This window comes from Nannobrachium achirus (genome assembly GCF_963921795.1).
Source record: "Nannobrachium achirus genome assembly, chromosome: 2".
Taxonomy (NCBI): domain Eukaryota; kingdom Metazoa; phylum Chordata; class Actinopteri; order Myctophiformes; family Myctophidae; genus Nannobrachium; species Nannobrachium achirus.
The window spans coordinates 53,682,260-53,705,137 of NC_137811.1; the positions used below are offsets into that span (position 1 = coordinate 53,682,260).

The following is a 22,878-nucleotide window of genomic DNA, read 5'->3' on the forward strand; positions in this document are numbered from 1 at the left end:
TGACTGACTGACTGACTGACTGACTGACTGACACAGACAGACAGACAGACAGACAGACAGACAGACAGACAGACAGACGGAGACAAGCTGCGACATTTCGCATGGTATACTGCGACCTTCGGTCGCAATAAATATGTGAAAGATAATTGACTGACTTCTATGTAAACCAGACAGTTTGTTCTGCATGTCACTATGCTGGAAAGTATCTTCGTCATCACAAAACAACCCAAAGACTAAAATCATATAATGATTGCAGATGTAAAATTAGAGACATTCTGGATGAAAATAACTGTAATATAAAAGTTATGCATTATCATGCCATGGATGCTGATGCTGAACTGGTTTTAACCAGTTATACAAAGCGAGGCAAGTTTGAATACTTTAGCAAACCAAGTTTTTTTTTATACATTCTTGTAATTCTGTGTCACTTTTACATACATTTCTATTGCCACTATATTGAGAGCTAAGATTGTCAGGGAGACATTTTGAACTGCATTGACTTAGAGAACATTTTGTTAGCATGTACTGCAGGGACTGCAGTGGACACTGTGAATTGGAAACAAGTCAATTGGGGCAGAAAATGGAGAAAAACCAAAGAAAGGAAAGTTTGAGTCAAAGCGTCTTTCCCCTTGTGTGGAGCTTATTTAAGCCCAGTAAGTGACCACAAGGCCTTTAGAAGAACGTACAGTACTGTGCTAGCAATAGTGGAAGAAGTACCGAAAAAAAAGCTCAAAAGTACCAAAGTATTGGCTTCAATACAAAGTAAAAGTACTCAAATTGCGACACACTGTGAGCTTGTAGATCGGCTATTTTTGAAGTATAAATACGCTGATAACGAAAATCTACAAATTAACTTCTTGTAGCTATAGATTTTTTTAATGGACATTTAAAAGATAGACATTGGACATCAATTGTAATAATAATAATAATAATAATACAAATTTTAATAACTATTTATATAGCACTTTTCTAAACAGAAGTCACTAGGTGCTGCACAGAAAGATTACACAATAAAGAAGAAGAAAAGAAAATGAATTCGATGGGTAAAAGCTGATAAAATAATTTGACATGAAAAGAGGGCTATTAGCCTATATACAGTACAGTAAGAAAGGAAAATGGAGGTTATATAACATGGATGGGTGCATTAGAAGTGATTTAAAGGATAGTATCAGCTCGCTGAATAGACTCGGGTAGGACATTCCAGCGTTTAGGAACTTGAACGTAAAAGGTTCGATCACCCTTGGTTACACTGTGAGGTTTGAGGACCTTTAACCCAAATCAGAAATTAGCCTACAAAAACAAATATGTTTCTATATACTGTACATGTACTGTAAGCCCCTCCCATACACTAAAATGTGTACCCGGCCTGAATGGGTTAAGAGAGTCCCACCTAAGTACAGTAGGCCACTTAAGTAAATGTACCTAGTTACTTTCCACCACTGTGCGCCAGTGCTTACAAATAGCATATCGTTGCTGTCGGGCATGAAACTTCTTATATCCATATTTTTACTTTTTGTGTTTTTTTTGTTTTTTATTTTGTAAATTAATGCCCTACTATAGCGTCATGCAAAAGCATCAAACGTAGCTAGAGCTTGTAGATCTGCTACTTGTTCATTTGAATCCTGAAAAGTAACAGTTTTGGACATACTGTATGAGGTTTCCACCCGACAGAGCCGATATTTTCGACACTGTGGGCAGAAACTTGATTCGCTTGCAATCACAATATTGACCTCTCGGTTGAAGCGTGTATTTTGTTGTCACTCACTCACCGTGGCACCACAGTGAAAGTTGACGTTTCTGTGAACGTTTCTCTCTCCTCAGCACAGTGGCAAAATGGACGAGAATCGATTTGTGGCCGTCACGAGCAGCAACGCGGCGAAAATCTTCAACTTCTACCCCCAGAAAGGCCGCATCGCCAAGGGCTCCGACGCTGACGTGGTTATATGGGACCCCAAGTCGACAAGGTCAGGACCTGGGGCTCGGGTCACTTTCAGCAAAACTCACAGATACCCTTTGAAATATAGAGTTTTATGTGTACTGTACACAGGGGCGTCAGGGGCGCCAAATTCTGGGCCCCGGGTACAAGGATCCACTGCGGGCCCCCCATGAATGTTAACTATTGAAAAATAGCAGATATACAAGCTCACAGCGCGGCACCGAGTGCCGCGCTGCGAGCTTGTAGATCTGCTATTTTTGAGAAATTGTGAAAATGTGTGCAAGAAACCCATGTTTCCATGTCAGTCATGCTCAAACTTTTTCATGTGAAGGACTCCCAAAATTATATGAATTTGGCCACGGACCGCCATCTCAAAATATTTAGTTCCAGGGACCCCCCCCCCCCCCCCCGAAAGCAAAATTTATGAGTTACAAATGTTCGCTTAAAAAAAAATACATATTCAAAGATTTGCACACATTTTCACGACTTTTCAAAAATAGCAGATCTACAAGCTCGCAGCGCGCGCACTCGGTGCCGCGCTGTGAGCTTGTATATCTGCTATTTTTCAATAGCTAAAGTTACTAGGGCCCCTCCACCTTGGGCCCTGGTAACTCAGTCCCACTTTCCTACCCCTTGTGACGCCCCTGACTATACTGCATCGTCTCTCAACGTTGGGTCCAGGGCCGACCAGGGGTCCAACGGGACTGTAACTCTGAGAATGTACGGATGGAACCTCACCTCAGTTAAATGAACACTGGGCGTGTAGGTTGGGGTTCCATTGTGCTGTAGTTTGATTCAGTGGTTATCAACCCTTTTCATTTCAAGGATCCCCCGACCCCATGTTCCCCATCTTGAAAAATCTTGAAAGTGTTTGGTACTTTTAACTGAGTGTTTCTACGTTGTGGTATTGCTGAAGTCGGAAGTACTTCTTCCACCACGGGCCAGAATAGTTATGTTAGGGTTCATGTGGATAAATAGCAATCATAGCCTGGTCACTTATAATGCTGCTATCAGCGCACTCACCTGCAGATGGTGCTGTTGACACACTGAGCAACCATGAAAGCCTGTCTTCCAGGAAGGAAACATTAGAATAGAATAGAATAGAATAGAATAGAATAGAATAGAATAGAATAGAATAGAATAAATTCAGGCACCAGAGGCAGCACAGCAGTTAAGTTACAGCAGTCAAGTACTGTGAGGTACGGTCATAGGAAAACATCACTGCAATCACAGTGTTGTTACAGAATCCCACCCTAAGCTGAGATAAATACATGAGCAAAGTTACTCTCAAGTAAATCTGGGAATCCATTCAATTAAAAACATGTCTCTCTGGGGGCGCCACCTCCTGTGTAGAAACAGGAACTGGGTTTGGCACATCACTCAGTACGGCACGAAGCAATCTGGCTAGCCATCGTCAAAAAAAGTTCCTTTTCCCTTTTCTCATCAGAGAGTTTGTTCTTGAGAGATTAGGCACGAAGTAATCTGAGTTCCCAGAAGTTCTTTTTAAGCACAAAGTGACGCGCTGCGAGCTTGTAGATCTGCTATTTTTTAATAGCCAACATTGATAAGGTGGTTAAAATGATTGATGCAATGTTAACTACTTTTGCTGGGACTATAAACTGTGTCTTTGTTTCCTCTTTACTGCAGTTCTGCTATGAGCTATGACAACTGAATTAGCTGTGTGTGTGTGTGTGTGTGTGTGTGTGTGTGTGTGTGTGTGTGTGTGTGTGTGTGTGTGTGTGTGTGTGTGTGTGTGTGTGTGTGTGTGTGTGTGTGTGTGTGACTGACTGTGTGTGTGTGTGTGTGTGTGTGACTGACTGTGTGTGTGTGTGACTGACTGTGTGTGTGTGTGTGTGTGACTGACTGACTGTGTGTGTGTGTGTGTGTGTGTGTGTGTGTGTGTGTGTGTGTGTGTGTGTGTGTGTGTGTGTGTGTGTGTGTGTGTGTATGTGTGTTTGCTCTTTCTTTCTCAATGTCTCTGTCCCTCTCTCTGTCTGTCTGTCTGTCTGTCTGTCTGTCTGTCTGTCTGTCTGTCTGTCTGTCTGTCTGTCTGTCTGTCTGTCTGTCTGTCTGTCTGTCTGTCTGTCTGTCTGTCTGTCTGTCTGTCTGTCTTTCTGACTACCTATCTATAACACACACACACACACACACACACACACACACACACACACACACACACACACACACACACACACACACACACACACACACACACACACACACACACACACACACACACACACACACACACACAATATGCATTGCTGCTGCACAGTGGTGCATACTGTCTGCACATCAGTGCAGACAGTATCAGTCTGCACATCAGTCCTAATAAGGGAGTTTGCATTCTATAGCAGCCAGGCTTATATAACCACACGCACTGTTCTCTTTCCTGTGTAGAATCTAGGTTAAATCCTTCCATGCAAATCAGTAACGGTTGACGTGAACTACGGGGGTGAACATGAAGTGGTGTAATTGGCTTTAGATTAATTCAGTGGTAAAACTAAAGAAAGCTTGTGCTGAGAACCTACTGAATTATACAACAGCAGTGGATAGAAGGAGGCTAAAACGATATAATTTTGTTTAACTCTCAGACCTTTTACCCGTGGTGGCAGGCAGTACTTTTACTTGAGTACTGTACGCGATAATGGAATCCGTAGGAGACTGGGTTGAATAAATTAGAAGGCGTGGTTTGTGATTGGCTGGAGCAGAGGTCTGGAGCGCTCGGCTGTGGTCACTTGGACCGCGCAGGTGAATGTTAACCAATAACCTCTATGCATAGACCTAACCCTAACCTCAGTAAAACTATGCCTAAAGCTAACCCTAACCATAAACCTAACCTCAGTATCCCTGACGCTGGTGAGTAGCTATAACATACCAACGCTGGTGAAGGGAAAAGAAGCGCTCCTTCCCCCACCGTCTCCTACGGATTCAACAATAGCGTACTGTACTTAAAGAGCCCGTAAACAGGAAATGCCCTGTTTTGGGCATTTCCAGCTGAGAGAAGTTTTTCTGGGCTGGGCTTAACAACACCTCACCTGATGACACACTTCTCAGCGGAGTCACTGATGGTATTCCAACAGGTTCTCACCCCTATTGCGTCATACAACTGACGCGATCTTAAATACCGAATGCTTCTCACCATAGACGCGGACGGATTGCCTAATGTCTCAAGGGACAGACGCATTGGGTGGTCTAAGAAGAAAGAAAAAAAAGTAGTTCCTGATGCGGGATTCGATACCGCTCTGAAGGCTTCTTGGTTTACCAGCCACCCGTCGCTACCGTTCACGCCACTATAAACGACGGAGCGGCGCCGTCTCAGGCGGCGATGACCCCCGTGAGTCGCCACCGAGGCGAGCGATAGCGAGCCGAGTTGCCGCGACGAGCGGTGGGAACGCCGCATGAGCCGACTCAGCCGCGTTACCGAATTACGTGCCGTTATGGACAGAATAGTAAATCTTGACCAGGGGACTGCTTCCGCCTCCGAATGTGGCTCAAAGAAGGGACTACGTTATCATTTCACGTTTTGTCAAAGATAAAAGCACAAAAAAAAAGGTACTTCCCAGTCACTCTCGTTAGCTCAGTCGGTAGAGCATTGAGATACAAATCCAGAGACTGGGGTTCGATTCCCCGTGACGGCCGTCAGTGAAAAATCTTCCAGTAAACACATGTCGGCGCATGCGTACTAAGACTCTGTCTCGTCCAAAAACTCTCCGTCTCCGTCGCACCCTAGACGCAATAGTCACTCCCAAAACTTCACAGGGGTGAAGCAAAGGAAAGAAAGACACGGCGTCGGGAGGGTGAAGCAAAGGGGGTGAGAATGGGTTGGGTATTCCTAACTACACCAGTCTTCTGCCCATGGGGTACAATTTTGTGGACCCCAGCATTAGCAGAAAAACTACAGATTATTTCTCATGATTTTCAAACCAATTTTGATATGCTTTTTATTTATGTTTTACAAAAACTTACTTGTAGTTGTGTAATATTTGACCAGGAGTATCTGTACTTTTGACTCAAGTACTGTGATTGAATACATTGTCCACCAGTGTTTGTTTGAACTCTCTCAAGGGCCTTTTGCCCTTGGTGGCAAAAACAAGGCACACTCTAGTCTAGTGCAGTGGTTCTCAACCTGTGGGTCAGGGACCCCCAGGGTGGTCCCCAAATTATTGTGGGGGGCCCCCAGATGATTAACTTAATGTGCAACATTATTTTCTCACTCAACAGTCAACAAACCAACATAAGGTTTATGTGTATAGAGGGTATCTACACATTTCTAAAGTGACAATTTAAGGACTTTTTGATACCTCTAAAATGACAAATTAAACATTGGTCAAATTGTCAAATATTAGAGCCAGAAATTGTGAAAATAGACGATCTACATGCTCACAACGCCTCGCAACGCGAGGCTCTGCGAGCTTGAAGATCAGCTATTTTCACAAGAGAACCGTGTCATACAAAATGTAATGCCTCAACTCTTAGCGCTCGTCAGGGTGGGGGGGGCCCAGTTAAAATATGATTATTAGGGTGTGTGTGTGTGTGTGTGTGTGTGTGTGTGTGTGTGTGTGTGTGTGTGTGTGTGTGTGTGTGTGTGTGTGTGTGTGTGTGTGTGTGTGTGTGTGCGCGCGCGCGCGCGCACGTGCATGTGCATGTGGTGTTTGGGGTGCATCTGCCAAGAGCATTTGTGTGCTATTGGTCACATATCTTATTAGTCGCTGTTGGGCAGAAACCTTGTATCTCAATATTTCAACTTTTTATGTTTATCAAATGAATACCCTACTTTGAGTATACATGAGTGTGTGTGTGTACACAAAATCAGTGAAAATAGCAGATCTACGAGCTCACAACGTATCTGTGACATGTTGTGAGCTTGTAAATCAGCTATTTTCATTATTTAAAAAATGTAAAAAGGAACTGTTTTGTACAAAAAAATGTTTCCGCCGGTCACCGAAGACGAATGTCATGCCTGCATGTAAGCCTATAGTGCACTACATGTTTGCTGACATTCTAATGTGTTTTTGCAAGCTCGGGAGCACTTCATGTTTGATTGTTGAGGCTGTGAAGTCATTTGTGAAAGAGCATAATTAATTGACCTAACGATTGCATCACTCAGCATCTGGGGCCTGAGGCCATAAAACTGTGATTACATAACTATACAACGTAACAAACCTCTGCCGCTAGTGTCCTGTTTCATATTTAGGCGACGCGGTAGTACAGCTGTTTGTTTGTTTATATATTTTTTTGTTTGCCTAATGTTTATTTTTTGTTTTCTTACGACCCCAGTCCCTCCAAATAGCCAATTTACAAGCCCACACCACGTCTCAACATAATAGTAGTTATGCATGTACAGTATCAACAGTAAAGAGGATCAATAAGTGAATTCAAGATTTTCTTTATTTGTCATTTCCGTCCGCAAGCATAAGAAAAACTAAATTGTGAAGCAATGACCAGGGCGAAACTCAGTATCTCAATCTGAATAAATAAAACGAAATAAATTCAAGCATAACCAGAAAAGAAATGTATGTACTGTAGGTATGTAGTTAAATACACAAATAGAAATATAGATACAGGTAAATGTCATTTTTTGCATGTTTGCCTATTTTCATAGGCTAAAGTTCATAAAGGTAGACTCTCTTCGTATAATATAAGCTATTGTTTTGACAGTACATACAAGTCTTTAACACCATATTATAATATACCTTTATTTAATGTATTTTTGCGTAACTTCGGTTAATTTATTTTGTCATTGTAGGGCAGTAGAGAAAGAGCAGAGCAAAGGATAGAGGAGATAGATGACCTGCAGAGGAATCCAACCAACGATATAGGACATTATAGGAAAGGTGAGAAGTTCCTCCCTTAGTCCATGAAAGATGGTTGCCTTCAAATTCAAACCCAGGTCAAAACTAAGTAATTTAAGTGCCTTTTACCCTAGAATACCATAACACTGCTGGGGAAAAAAATAAAAATAAATGATTAACATAATGGTTAAGTACCATCACATGACTTTTCTTACTAGGGCTGTGTTAAATCTGTTATTTTAACCTTGTAATTAAAAGATCTGATAGTCAGAGTTATTTTTGAAAAGTAAAAGACGCGAAGTTACTCCCCTCAAAGGGGAGAAAGAGAGACATCAAAGAAAAGGGTCCTGTGTATCTTGTACCTGTACCTGGGTAGCACAATGTTGCATAATATGATCTCATCTCAAGTTGATGAACACAGTTCAGGTTTAAGGTCATACTGACACAAATAATATAATGAGCTATCTTTAATGGCAAGACAAATGTACACACTTTAAACATACAAATGATTAAACTAAAAGCACATTATAGAATTCCCTTTAACAGGCTGGGCAATAAAATAGAAGAGTCTGTCTGTCTGTCTGTCTGTCTGTCTGTCTGTCTGTCTGTCTGTCTGTCTGTCTGTCTGTCTGTCTGTCTGTCTGTCTGCCTGCCTGCCTGCCTGCCTGCCTGCCTGCCTGCCTGCCTGTCTGTCTGTCTGTCTGTCTGTCTGTCTGTCTGTCTGTCTGTCTGTCTGTCTGCCTGCCTGCCTGCCTGCCTGCCTGTCTTTGTGTCTATCTGTGTGTGTGTGTGTGTGTGTGTGTGTGTGTGTGTGTGTGTGTGTGTGTGTGTGTGTGTGTGTGTGTGTGTGTGTGTGTGCGTGCGTGCGTGCGTGCGTGCGTGCGTGCGTGCGTGTGTGCGTGCGTGCGTGCGTGTGTCTCTCTCTCTCTCTCTCTCTCTCTCTCTCTCTCTCTCTCTCTCTCTCTCTCTCTCTCTATGCATGCACACAACATACTGAAAGCAGTTACTACTACTACTACTTGGCAACTGGCAATGCAGTTGGATACTAAATACATGTGAGAATATCTATTTTTCAGATCATCTCATAGTTATGCCAACATTGCTCTTATGAAACGTCTTGTTCATTGAGCTTTTGCTTCGGCAGCTTCACTGCACACCACGCACAGAATCTCTCTCTCTCTCTCTCTCTCTCTCTCTCTCTCTCTCTCTCTCTCTCTCTCTCTCTCTCCCATTATATATCCCATGCTCTCTCGACCCAGTACGCACACACAGCCTGAGCTAAATGTCGACTTGCATTGTAGTTTATTCTCCATTCAAGACAAGATGATAAAATATGTATTTGGGACAAACAGAAACAATAACATCCATCTGCAGCCTCACAGTCCACTTCATTAACTCTGCTTCTCTCTCTCTCTCTCTCTCTCTCTCTCTCTCTCTCTCTCTCTCTCTCTCTCTCTCTCTCTCTCTCTCTCTCTCTCTCTCTTTCTCTCTCTCTCCCCCCTCTCTCTCTCTCTCTCCCTCTACGCCTCTTTCTCTCTCTCACACTCACACTCTCTCTTTCTCTCCCCCTCTTTCTCTCTCTCTCTCCCTCCTCTCTCTCACTCTCTCTCTCTCACGACTCACACACACACACACACACACACACACACACACACACACACACACACACACACACACACACACGCAAAGAGCCCCATGCATGTAAAAAAAAAAAATCACACAACATTGGGGCAACAGCTGACTCAGGAGGTAGAGCAGCTGCTTGGGAATTAAGATTCCAGGTTCGATCCCTGGTTACTGTTGAAGTGTCCTTGAGCAAGACACTAAGGGCTCTATTATGATCCAGGTCTTATGCCTTATGCCTTAACTTCTTTGCCTTTGTTTTACTATTTTGAAAAACATTTTTAAATACTTCAAATGCTGATCTACATCTGCACGTTGTGAGCTTGCAGATCAGCAATTTTAAATATTTTTAAAAACTTGTATATATCAGTGATGTTACTAGGTTTTCAATGTAATGGGTCCCGACTCCCGAGACCCACAGGTTGTCATTCAAATGGGTCCCAGAAAGGTTTTATGAGTCCTCAATACAATGTTTTTGAGCGCTGTGAGCTTGTAGATCGGCTATTTTCAAAATGTTTGCCTATTTCTTATATTTATTTTACAATTTGGCTAATGTTTGAACTTAGAACTAGGATTTCTAAATACACTAGGCTACAGACACCCATTTAATTATATATATCACTGGGACCCCAATTTATATTAAATGTTAAAATACTAGAGTACAAATGGAACAGGTCCATTTGGTTCCATTTGTTCACCGAGTTAAAGACCCATAAAGTTCTATTTGGTTCCTAACTATCATTTATCTGGGGACCCCCTGGAACTCCCTCAAGGACCCAGGACCCCACTTTGGGAACCACTAGTGAAAATAGTTTTTAGCTGTTCCAGGTTTAACTGATAATAAATCTTTACAGTGTTTATCTTACACAATACATAAAAAAAAGAATTAAACTATCTAAACTAATATAGCAACTTAAGTAGAAGAAGTAAATTATTTTAACATGGACTCCAATGGAGGCGCATCCCCGGGACCCCAGGACCATGACATGAATGAGTCCCTGGGCGACTTGAATGAGTTTTTGATGCGGGATGCGCACGTAATGACATCACTGATATATAGTAAAAAAAGGCAAAGAAGTTAAGGCATAAGGCATAAGACCTGGATCATAATAGAGCCCTAAACCCCTAGCTGCTAACTTGAGCAAGACACTGAACCCCTAACTGCTAACTTGAGCAAGACACTGAACCCCTAACTGCTCCCGATGAGCAGGTTGGTGCCTTGCATGGTTTCCTCTGCTCTTTAATTTCAAGGATCCACATAACTCAGTGTACAAATGGAACCAAATTTGGACACATAATTGTTCCATTGGTACACTCCTCAGATACAGACTGTAAGGACCCTGAGGGTCCATGGACACCACCTATTCCATTAGACAGTTTTACTGTAGTGGAGCACAAAATATGCTTTCTGCATGTGTTCTTTTAGCTTGACTTTCTTAAATTGCAGCATATTCCAAGAAGTAGATGAAACATAGTAAATGACACCGTTGCCTTTCCTCTAGAAGCAGCCTAAGGCCAAAATATCCATGGTCATGGCCACACTGGGCATGCCCAATGTATGGTTATGGCCACATGAAGTTCATATGGGACGGATCAGTGGTTCTGGACCTCCATAATTGCCTGTATATGGACATAATCGTCAGGCATCGTAGGGCATGTCCAGTCCATACACTGTCAGCCACAGACACAGAAACAACTTGAACTTCATGTAGTACATGACATTACTTTGTGGAAATTTAACTTTAAAAAAAATGTAAATCCTTATTCACATTTTGTTTATCAGAATAGTATGACATTCTTGTAAAATAGTATTTTTCTTTATTTGTATATGTTATACTATATGTTTTATATGTTTTATTATTACAAGTTACTCTTTTAGTCTAAGACTATTTACAGTGAAACTTATCTTTTTCAAACGTCTTTCTTTGAAAAACTGTCATCTTTTCATTCAAACTCATTTATATTCAGCAGCACAGTCCAGCCTCATACGGCTGTGTTTTATTAGACTGAGTCGTGATATTGTTTTATTGTGCTTATGCAGCATTTCTAAGATAGATGCCACAACAATAATCCAATAAACCACTGTAAAAATATATAATAAGTGGCATTTTATTAACTGACAGAAGGTTACAGTATGTGCTTTGCAAGCTTTTTAGACTAGAGCACTTGAGCTGTGGTGGAAAGTGCAGTACTTGAGTACTTTACTTTACTTTAATTTAGTATTTCCATTTTTTGGATACTTGATACTTCAGCCTCTACTCCACTATAATTCAGTCAGATAATGACAATACCTTTGTACTTTTACTCACGTAATATGTTGAAAACAGGCCTTTTACTTTTAACAGAGTGTTACTATAATGCGGTATTGCTACATTTCCTTAAATTAATCTGAGTTAATCACAGTACTTCTTGGCGTCTGCCCCTGCCCTGTGCCCTTCCCATTGTGCGTTGTGCCATGTGGTGACTTTGCCCAGTTAGTTCTGTTCTGTTACGTTAGAGTGATGTTTAGTGTTTTAGCTTGGTGTCCAGTGTGCTTGTGAGCTTGTATTGTATTTGCAGTATTAGAAATCCTCCTTGGTTTCCTCCGTTTCTCTGAGTCCTGCGTTTCTGCATTAGGGTAAAGAAAAATGGCACCTTTCTGTGACACCTACTGTGCAGTATTAGACATACCGGTACATACATGCATTTATTAATTTTCCCATGTAAATGCAGTACATGCCAATGTTGCCTGAATTCAGACTCATGAACATGTGTGTGTGTGTGTGTGTGTGTGTGTGTGTGTGTGTGTGTGTGTGTGTGTGTGTGTGTGTGTGTGTGTGTGTGTGTGTGTGTGTGTGTGTGTGTGTGTGTGTGCCGTCCGTGCGTGCGTGCGTGCGTGCGTGCGTGCGTGCAGGAAGATCTCAGCCCAGACCCACCACCAGGCTGTGGATTACAACATCTTTGAGGGCATGGAGTGTCATGGTGTCCCTGTGGTCACCATCTCCAGGGGGAAGGTGGTGTATGAGGATGGACAGCTGAAGGCAACAGCAGGCCACGGCAGGTTCATTCACCGACAGCCCTTCTCCCACTTTGTGTATAAAAGAATCAAGCAGCGTGATCAGGTCAGTCCTCCTACAGTAATGTATCACTTCAATATCCTCCATGTTTTAGTCATTAATTGTCATACCAACCCTCTAATGCAGGGGCTCCCAAACAATACAGTCAGGAGCCATTTTTGAGTTGCATGTATTTATTATAAAAAATAATAATACTTATATTTTTAAGACATTTAAAAGAGACATTTTAAACATGTTAAAAATGCAGAAATGTTCAAGAGTAATAGAAACTATTCCACTATTCCACTATCGGGTGTCAAGTGGTTAATTTATAATGTCTTTGTGGATCCTGGGGAGACACCAAATTTATTTTTTGGGTCTCGAGCTGAAAGTTTGGGAAACCTAGTTGTATTAGTTGTAATTAGTTTTAATGCCAAGATGTTTTATTTAGCAGGAAATGCACCAATATGATATCGTTGCTGGCAGACAACATTTTGTGTTTGTTTTTTTTTTTGTAGAAGATTTTTTGAGTAGAAGATCTGCAAGCTCGAAAAAGCAGCTCGAAGCGACGTGTTTTGAGCTTGTCGATCTGCTACTTTTGAAAACAAATGAGGTTCCCACCCGACTGACAATCTAGGCTACAGTAGGACAACATGTAAAAGTAGGCTGGTGGATTATTTTCATTTCACTGATTGTGATTAAGTGATCAGAAATTAGATTTATTCAAGTGAATGTGACTTGAGGGGACGTTGACGTAAATAGCAGCCACTGAAGTAAATGGCCACGTTTACTTTAAAACATCCTTAATTGTTTGTGCTTGTTTTACAGGTGAGGAAACCTACAGCTGTGGACAGAAAGCCATATGAAGGAAAGGTCATATCTTTATGAATGAATGGTACTGAACTAAGCTGCTTGTCTACAGTGGGTCCTATATGAAATTACATATTGAGCCTGCGGTAGTTCTTTTATATATGGAAGGCAGAATGTGTTGTTGCCATCTCCCCGGACCCCCTCTTAAATTGTTATCAAGTTAATTCATTCACACTCCCACAGAGCAGTCTGTCACCTCATTTTCATTCTCATTGGCTATACAAGCTAACTCTTACCCACAATGCATCTCAAGCAGTCTATTTAAGCAGCTCCCTGTTCTATGTTCATTCTAGGTGTTTAGCTGTTACTACTGGTTGTGTAGCTGTAAGGGTTAAAAAATCCCTCCACCTCCCAGTCCTCCTTCCTGTAAATGTAGTTACTCATGTTAATGTATTGTTTACAGATTGTTCTGTGTTCTATGGATTATGATATGTGATATCTTAAATCATACAACTTAAAGGAGTAGTTCACCCCCAAAATGACTTTTTTTCTATTGATTACTCACGCCATGGAGCCTTGAGTTCAATAATATTTGTTTGTATTAGTCGCATTCCTGAAACAAAAAAATGATTGTAGTAAATTTACCCCCATTGATTCCGGATGGGGACCCAAATGCATTTGGGTCCCCATCCGGAATCAATGCAGGTACATTTATTGTAATGAAATTATTGTCTTAGCAATGTGACAAAAGACTAAAAATATGATTGAACTCAAGTCTCCATGGCATACATTTTTGGTGTCGCGGACCCCTATAACATGTTACGATGCAACGTGAGCTTGTAGATCTGATTCCAGATCAATGATGGTTAACTTTTAGGAAAATAACTCTGCCATTGAACACATTTGTTTAATTTTATTATGTAATTTGATTCAATGTGAATGGTGTACTGTTAAGAGTAAAGATGATGCGATGAACGAATGTAATGGCATTTTAGTCTATTCTTTTGTGTTAACTGAATTGTAAAATAAAATAAATAATACAACTAATAAAAAAGTACTTCTACAGTAAATATACTGCAACGTTTTTTTGTTTTGTCATAAATACAGTATATCAAACATTGTTTAAAAGTTTTTAAAATACAGTGTCATCCTTGAACAGTTATGCAATATTTATTCAGCGATGACCTAAGCTGACTCTTATTTGCATATTGAGTACTAACACGCGTAACGATACTGCCCATATAAGGTCAACTTCCTTGCTGTGGTTAAAAGGGGGCCAGCATTGCTGTCAGCCAGCATCATGTAGCATGCTGCTTCCTGTTTGCGGTGGCATGCTGGCACGGTACAGTAGTATGACCCGCAGCCCTTTAGACATAATGTGAGTCTATCAGGATGCACCACGGGTCACTGGCACTGTGTGACTCATCCCCAGTGTGCTGCAAGACATTCTTTACTCTAGTAAAAGTAACACTATCACAATATGAAAGTACTCTCCTTAGAAGGAAATGGCCCAGTAAATGGTTTTTGAAATCTAAAAATAAAAGTACAAATGGCGTAAAAATGTAAATCTGCAAAGTAACTAAAGTTTTCTAATAATAGCCCGGCAGCTTAAAACCTCTTGAACCGGTGTTGACCTCTGAAAAGCTGTCAATAAATGTCAATCCATAAATAGAGACATAAATACAGTGGGCCTACAGCATAATAATCAGCTGCCATTGTACTTTTCATCCATACATTACTCATATTACAGTATTATTACACCTTATTGTTACTTGTTTTTATCATTTTTCACCCTATACTTTTACATTACTAATGTTACAGCACTACTCTCACTATAACATCTGTAGAATTTACATAGTTTGGAATATATTCATACATTTTTGCCTATCAATTGATGTCCCCTTGGTGAACAGTTTCTCTATTCACTACATATGTTTTCAATGAGGTCTTGAGGCTCATTCGCTACTCGGAATGCAAAATTTACCATAGGCTTTTTCAATCATCTTTTCCTAGGTAAATGATCACAGCAGGACAATTTGGTAAGAAAAATGTGATCTTTTACACTGCATTTGTGAATTTTCAGGGTTCAGCCGATATTTGGTGGGCCAAGAAGAGTAACCACAATCATTGTAGTTTTGTTTCCACAACTGTTCCAATTTGGGCATACATTTTATTTTTCCCCTGGACCCCCCTGGGGCTTAAGAGGTTGTCAATTCTTTTGTAAGAATCGTTCACTTTGTGATACAAACACCAGTTTCCTCTGGACCTACCTTTTTCAAAAAGCAAGTTAGCCACTCATAAAAATGCAATATGGGCATAATTAAAAAAAAAGTTTGGGGCCCCATTGAATTTACTATAGGCCTACAGAAAAGAAATACAAAAAAAATAAATCTGCTTTAAGTAGCATGTGAGGGGCAAGCGTTTGTTTTTCACAAAAAAACATTCCATGGGGTAGAAAGGCCCCCACAAAGCTATGGCTTTTCACGGTTTTGTGGGGGCCTTTCTAGCCCAAGGAATGTTTTTCATGCAAAACAAATGCTTGCATTGGATTCAGAATCATCAATTTTTTTCCTGTATTCAATTGGGCTCTATATGCTAGCCCCTCTACACTAAATATCCTCTGCAAAAATAGGCGATCTACAGACACAATGTGACATATTGTGAGCTTGTAGATCGAACGTCTGCATAAGAATAGGGATGCTAGGGTTCATGGTGGTGATTTTGCTGAATTGAAAGTAAAAACTCAAAAAAGTAAAATTAACTTTGACTCAAAGAATCTGATTAATGAGGCTGTCAACAACCACACACAGCAGAAAATAGTTAGAAGAAGCGGAAGCAAAAAAGCTGAAGTTTCGGTTACATCATAATTGATCATTCATGCTGACAGGAAATGCATCATCATCATCGTCAAATGTTAAAAGAAAAAACCTGTTCCATCACATTTTCCCTCTTTCAACTTTGAGTTGCAATAATTTAATGTTGTCCATATTTAATCATATCTCTGTCCTGACTGCTACATTTTCAGTCAGCACACAGAGAAAGGTGTGTGAGGACCCGCTTGCACCATTGTGCTGAATAGGGATTATGATGCTCATTCATACTCTGTCGTATGATGAAAATAGCCGATCTACAAGCTCAGACTCAGAGTGCGTGCAACGCGCTATAATAAATGTAAATCAAGTCAAAATGATAAATGAATGATGCTAATGGAGACTGACGGTCGAGGCAGCAGCAGAATGCTGTGCGCTGCACATGGAGGTGGAGACATCTGTCTTTGAATGATGTGAGCAAAACTGTCTCTGTTCGATGGGGAGAAGAGGACAGGCGCAGGTGCAATGCAGTTCTCTGTACTGTTTAGTTGTTCAAATCTATCTAGATGGTATACCTACACAGTTACCATTTGTTTGTTTTTTAGCAATCGCTGGCCTACAAAATGGATCCCTTTACACTGATGATTTGACTGTGTTCTATTAGATCATACATGGGCAACTGGCGGCCCGGGGGCCACATGCGGACCTCACCTTCACTTAATGCGGCCCACAGGTTAATATCAGAATACTGATATATTATTGGTTTCAGCTGTTATAATTCCAAACGTGACCAGCTTTAATTACTTCAGTCTACTGTATATTAGTATCTTCTTGATGACTAGTAGCCTACAACTAGTCTCTTTTTTATGTCCAATGCATTTGTGATTAAGTTCATAAACTAAGAAGTAACATAAGTAACAAAGAACCTTTACATGCATTTGAAATTAAATGAAAAAGTACTTTTCAGGATACCAATTAAAAACTAGCAAAAATAGCAGATCTACAAGCTCAAACGCGTCGCACTGCGACACGTTTTGAGCTTGTAGATCTGCTTTTTTTGCTATTTTTGCTAGTTTTGACTGTATATGCATTGTGGCCCTCTGGAGTGTGTGTGAAAATATAGTGGCCCTCTCCAGCATCAAAGTTGCCCACCCCTGTATTAGATCATAGAATAATTGTGCTCTGATCTGAAATTAACCTGTTACATAATGAGCATAATGATGCTCTTTTGCCTTTGAAAATTAAGATTTAATTTCATATTGGCAATGTTTTTACTTGAGCAAAAGTAGCAATACCACAATTTAGAAATACCATACGCTGTTTCAAACAAGTATGGCAAAGTACAATATTACACAAACAATATGGTGTGCGTTATTGTGATTATTGGCACGACAGTAATGCGGTCAGGAACTCAGGTGGAGCTGAGTTCTGCATGCATCACTGGAGTCTGATCAGCACAGCTTTGATGGGTTTCATTTGAGAACAGTAACAATCAGATTGGTTGGAAGTACCTGTTGTATAATCATTTTTAATACTGTAGGCAGTATGGGAACTTATGTAATGTGACAACAACTATATATAAATTGCCATCATATTATTCAGAATTATGTACAGTTAATGGGGGGCTGTGTTTGGAGTACTGTACTTTGTGTTCAGCTTTTCTTGTACAGTGAGTCTGCACTTGGCTGCAGCATTTTAAATGAGTTGGAGCCTTTGCTACAGTACTGTCTTTTTGGAGAAGGAGGCCAACAGCTAAAAAATGCAATGACCTAAAAAGGCATGATGTACAATCAGCATTGTTTCTTTCTTTATTTTACTGGTTTTCCTTCTGCTTTTTCCTTCTGCTTTGTTGCTTGCCTCCAAGAAGATGACAGAGAAATGAGTAATACCCTCCTAAGTGGAAGCCGTAAATAGCCCTTTGTAAAAGACTACGTTGACAAGCTATTGCAATTTACTGATGTTAAGAGTCAGAGGATGATATGGTGAGATATTATCACTATTACTGTAACTACATGAACGGTCCTACTCTGGACATGTCATAGCGTAACATTCTGCGAATGTGTGTGTGTGTGTGTGTGTGTGTGTGTGTGTGTGTGTGTGTGTGCGTGTGTGCGTGTGTGTGTGTGTGTGTGTGTGTGTGTGTGTGTGCGTGTGTGCGTGTGTGTGTGTGTGTGTGTGTGTGTGTGTGTGTGTGCGTGCGTGCGTGTGTGAGATTGTGATTGTGATATACAGGTATCATTATTGCCCAACTGAGGAGCTGAGGAACTGGGAGCTGGGGTCTTGCTACAGATTTTTTGTAAAGTCCAGCTGGAACGTCCAACTAAAAATACAAAAACCTAAAACCTAAAAACTTGTTATTATTTTGGTTTTACTTCTGCTTTGTGGTAAATGTTTAAGTGCCGCCTCCTCCAAGAAGGTGACTGGAAATGAGTAATACCCGAGGTTTGAGTATAATATACAGACTTGTTTTAACACTGTTTAAGGAGAAGCACCGCACAACACAGGATCGGCACAACTCAACATATAGATTTAGGGTTTGTACTTTATGACTCTGATGTGCTCTGTATTGATTATATGAAGTGGAATCTTTCAACCTGGACTTTATTTCTTTTTTTCTTGTACATTAAGTTCCCCTTTCTTTCCACTGTCACTGTGTGACTTCTGCTCTACAGGGATTTGGAGTGTTCTTTCAGAGGCTGTTTGTACACGTGCTGCCATTCTTTCACATGTATCTCCCAGCAGCAATACTGTGCTTCAGGGATGTCGGAGCCCTGGCCTTGGAGGTTTATGTAACTGGCACCAGGGACAGCTGGAGGTCGACCATGCTGCTCCTCCTCACCTGCCTGCTGTTCAGCCTCCTGTTCAGCTCCCTGCTCCTCCTCTACCTCCTGTACTATGTGCACTACGGAGCGGAGGTGGCTGTGGGCACCGCAGTCTCTGTGGGAGCACTACTGGCGGTCGCTCTCTTTCTCTCAAAGAAGGTACGCTGCGCTGGCATTCTGTTTCTGCTCTCCTGCTTTATGAAGCAGAGTCGCAAGCTGCTCCTGACCACTTGGATCACCTTTGTGGTGCTCAGGAACGTCCAGAACATTGTAGACAACCTCACAGGCCTCATCGGGAGTATGATATGCAACTTGCAAGCAAAGAAGGACTATATCACTGTGCCACTGGGAAAATACAAAGAGATGCTGCACTGGGTCGGTGACGTACTCAAGAATTTCCCAGATATTAGTGTATTAGATTTTTACTCCAAACTTGATATTTCACCCAAGATATACGATAGTGAATTCAAGGATAAACTTGTGGCTGCCAGGCAGAATCTGAGCGAAACAGCCATGTATGTCCAGTCTGTTTTGAGCACAGTGTCCTCGGTGAGTCACAGAATGTTCCCTGCACTCAGCTTCCTCCTGCTCATGATGTTTATAGCGCTGCACGTGAAGAAGTATTGCAACAACTTGAAATATCAAAACAAGTTCATAAGCAGCAGATTCATCTCCTTTGATGAGAAGCAGAGGGCGGAAGGGAGGCCTCACATCCTGCCCCTCACACCTGACGAGGCAAAGCTCTATGTCTCCATACCGTCCACTCGCCCCACCTCCAGAGAAGGGAAAGCTATGCTGAAGTTTGGAATCCCAATTTTCACCCATTTTGTAGCCTGGGTGGCAGTTGTTTGTGTGGATGCATTAATATACCATTTTGTAAGAATTGTAACTGAGCGGCAGGCAGAGCTGAAACCATTCCAAGTCCCCTTAATAATGAACCTCCAGGTATGTAGCCTATATTTGTAAAACTACAAAGAGACCTATAATTAGAGCTTGGCAATATGGACAAAATTAAATATCTAATACGCTTTTTTACCAAATATCTCGATATCGATATTGTGACATATTTTGACAAAATCATAAAATAAATTGAAAATCTACGATCTTGATTATAGGGACTATAGTCCCTATAATCAATGATAAATAATCACAATTTGGTTTCTGATAGCATAATCATAAATCCACAAAATGAGTGTTGATAATCATCTCATGCATTCATCTTTCCAGAATATTCCTATATTCAGTTTCCTAGGGAGGGAGGACTGCAACAAAGACTTCTCCTACAATGTGACCCTGTTTGAGGAGAAATGCCGTTATGAACCAAAGCTGCTGTTCTCTATCTCCGTGGCCCCCATGGCTGTCATCCTCACTGCACTGCTGATCATGGCCCTGATGGCTGCCAAGCTCAAACAACTGAGACTGATCCTGTGCGAGCGCTTCTTCTCCGCCCCTGCAGAGGAGAGGGTCGAGTACCTCCACGCCAAAATCCTGCGGAAAAGATCAAAGGGGTCGGGGGCGGATTCGGATGAGAGTAGTTTGAGGACTCTTGTTTTCAAGGTTTGGGAAAAAAAGAAGAAAGGAAAAAAAAAAAAGACTGAGACTTATTGATTTGTTTGTTCCATGACCCCAATTAGACGTTTAAACTGATCTATTTGTTTTGTTTTGTTTGTTTTCTCTCATCAGGCACATTTCTGGTTTCCATTGTTCTTCAGACCGAAGGAGGATGACGGTTCTATGGTGTGAATAATAATATACCTGTTACAGTCATTCACCCCATTGTACAGTAATAAGTCATTTGTATGCTGAGTGAAATTCGATATTCGAATTAGATAGCATACTGTTTTAGGGGTTATTGTGTTTTACATAATATGTACTGTATATATTTTAAATAAAAGTCCTGAATCCATCTCTGGCCTACTAATCAATCAGACCTCTTAGATCATCAGACACTGATGTGTTACACCATTAATGTAGAATTAAATCTGAATCTGGTGCATTTAGACACTACTCACCCTTGGGTTTGTTAACAGTACAGGTAGTACTTATACGTATAGCATTTGATAATATCAGACACAGTGTTTTGCCATTGCATGGGAGGCACACTTAATAAGTATGGCGGTTTTGCCATTGCATGGCAGGCACACTTAACTAACTAACTAAGTATGGCGGATTAGAATAAGTGTTTTGCCATTGTAGATGAGAAGAAAGAATGTGCTGTACGTAGGCCCTGAGATACACTGAAGAAGGCTGATAGCCGAAACGTTTGTTTCTCATCCATGTAATAATAAAGAAAAACAACTCTTGCCACTGTGTGCGATCCATCCTCCAATGAATAACTGTCAGTAGGCCCTAACATCAATTCTGATTGGCCGCTTCTTTCTTCCATTCCTCCATTCCTCCTTGGTGGAATTTCCACCGAGGAGGAATGGATGGATTCTTTCTGATGTATCGATAACTTGTCTTTTGTGTTTGTGTTGTTCTGTATTGTATTGTATTGTCTATTTTGTATTGTCTTGTATGTCATGACTTTTGAATAAAGTTTTATTAAAATAAATAACTTGACCAAGCTGAAAAAATCCACCAAATCTTTCTCCTCTGAGGAAATGGCACAGCGCAGAGGCTTTCCACCTATGCTTTCCACCAAGGAGGAAAGCGGTGGAAAGCATAGGTGGAAAGCCTATGCGCTGTGTCATTTCCTAAGAGGAGGAACATTTGGTGGATTTTTTTCAACTTGGTCAAGTTTTTTTTATATATATTCTTTTTAAATAAATCTTTATTCAAAAGTCATAACATACAAGACAATACAAAACAGACAGTGAAAGACAGGAAATACTTTTCACTAGTCTTGAACCACCAACCTTTGGATCTCTGGGAAAAGTTCTTTCCTCTGTGCTATAGAGCCATAGTAAGTCTACAGGGGACAACAAAGTTATTAATCTCATAGGATTCAGAAGCCTAAGCTTTTTTTCATAATTTAAACGTTTTTTTCCATTTAGGTGGACAGTGAAAGACAGAAAATGTTCATAAAGGTGTCAAAGGACATTCATTTTTGCCCCTGTAGACTTACTATGGCTCTATAGCACAGAGGAAAGAGCTTATAGAGAATCAAAGGTTGGTGGTTCAAGACCAGTGAAAAGCATTTTCTGTCTTTAACTGTCTGTTTTGTATTGTCTTGTATGTCATGACTTTTGAATAAAGAGTTATTAAAAAATAAAAAATAAAATAAAAAAAATGTCCAAGTTGAAAAAATCCACAAAATGTTCCTCCTCCGAGGAAATGGCAAAGCGCAGAGGCTTTCCACCTATGTTTTCCACAAGGTGGAAGTCCCCCATTCTAAGTCAATGGGGTTTTTGGGCGTAGTTTTTTGCGAATTATGTCGCTATGGTAACGGAAATCGGAAAGAAAAGTAATTCACACCATTCCTGGCCGAGCCGCACGTTTTGATGTATATATTGTGGGGGTGGCGTAAATTGTGCGGCAGTTATTACGTGCCAAAATTTGCAAGAACATTAATGACTGACTTACTTAAGTATGGCGGATTACAATAAGTGTTTTGCCATTGCATGGCAGGCACACTTAATTATTGTGATACTGTATACGCAGGGAGTCGAGATCTTCAATGTATTTTGGTAGATCATTCCATATTTTGGTGACAGCCTAGTAGAATGCATTTCCCCCATGTCTGTGCCAAATTTAGGGGGAACAAGGTAAAATGAGCTCCTTCTGGTGTTATGCTCACAGGCATCAAAACGATGCCAATTTTAGCCAATGACGGAATATGAAAAATCCGTCTTGATCACATGACATAATATGTCCCGAATTAGTGGACTCTGTATTATTGGTAGTAGTTCTTGTTTTGAGCGACCTGCCAGCACATGCCTGTTGGCAGGTTGCATGATGTTTAGACAAAATCTATAGGAGTAATATAAAAAATGGTGGCGCTATAACAGGCGGATGTGAAAAGATTTGAGGCAGAGGTTTTGCTCTGGCCTCCAGGGAGTGTACCGTATGTTTCATACCCATCGGTCCAGCGGTGCTCACAGACAG

General features: G+C 40.9%; 2 protein-coding genes across 3 annotated transcripts in view; both read left to right on the forward strand.

The window, feature by feature from the left end:
- dpys (dihydropyrimidinase) overlaps nt 1-14,253 on the forward strand; it is a 31,093-nt gene extending 16,840 nt beyond the window's left edge. For both annotated transcript variants that reach the window (XM_080744729.1, XM_080744730.1), the window contains exons 7-9: nt 1,822-1,964; nt 12,248-12,455; nt 13,218-14,253. In XM_080744729.1, the coding sequence (XP_080600855.1) occupies nt 1,822-1,964; nt 12,248-12,455; nt 13,218-13,277 (411 nt within the window). In that variant the 3' untranslated portion in view covers nt 13,278-14,253. The remainder of the gene's footprint in view (nt 1-1,821; nt 1,965-12,247; nt 12,456-13,217) is intronic.
- Nucleotides 14,254-18,831: 4,578 nt separating this feature from the next.
- On the forward strand, nt 18,832-20,594 carry dcstamp (dendrocyte expressed seven transmembrane protein; the record flags this gene model as incomplete). The annotated part of the gene is made up of 3 exons (XM_080742669.1): nt 18,832-19,776; nt 20,059-20,388; nt 20,515-20,594. 3 exons carry the CDS (start codon nt 18,832-18,834, stop codon nt 20,572-20,574), a joined length of 1,335 nt encoding a protein of 444 aa, XP_080598795.1. The 3' UTR covers nt 20,575-20,594.
- Between the last annotated feature and the right edge of the window lie 2,284 nt (nt 20,595-22,878).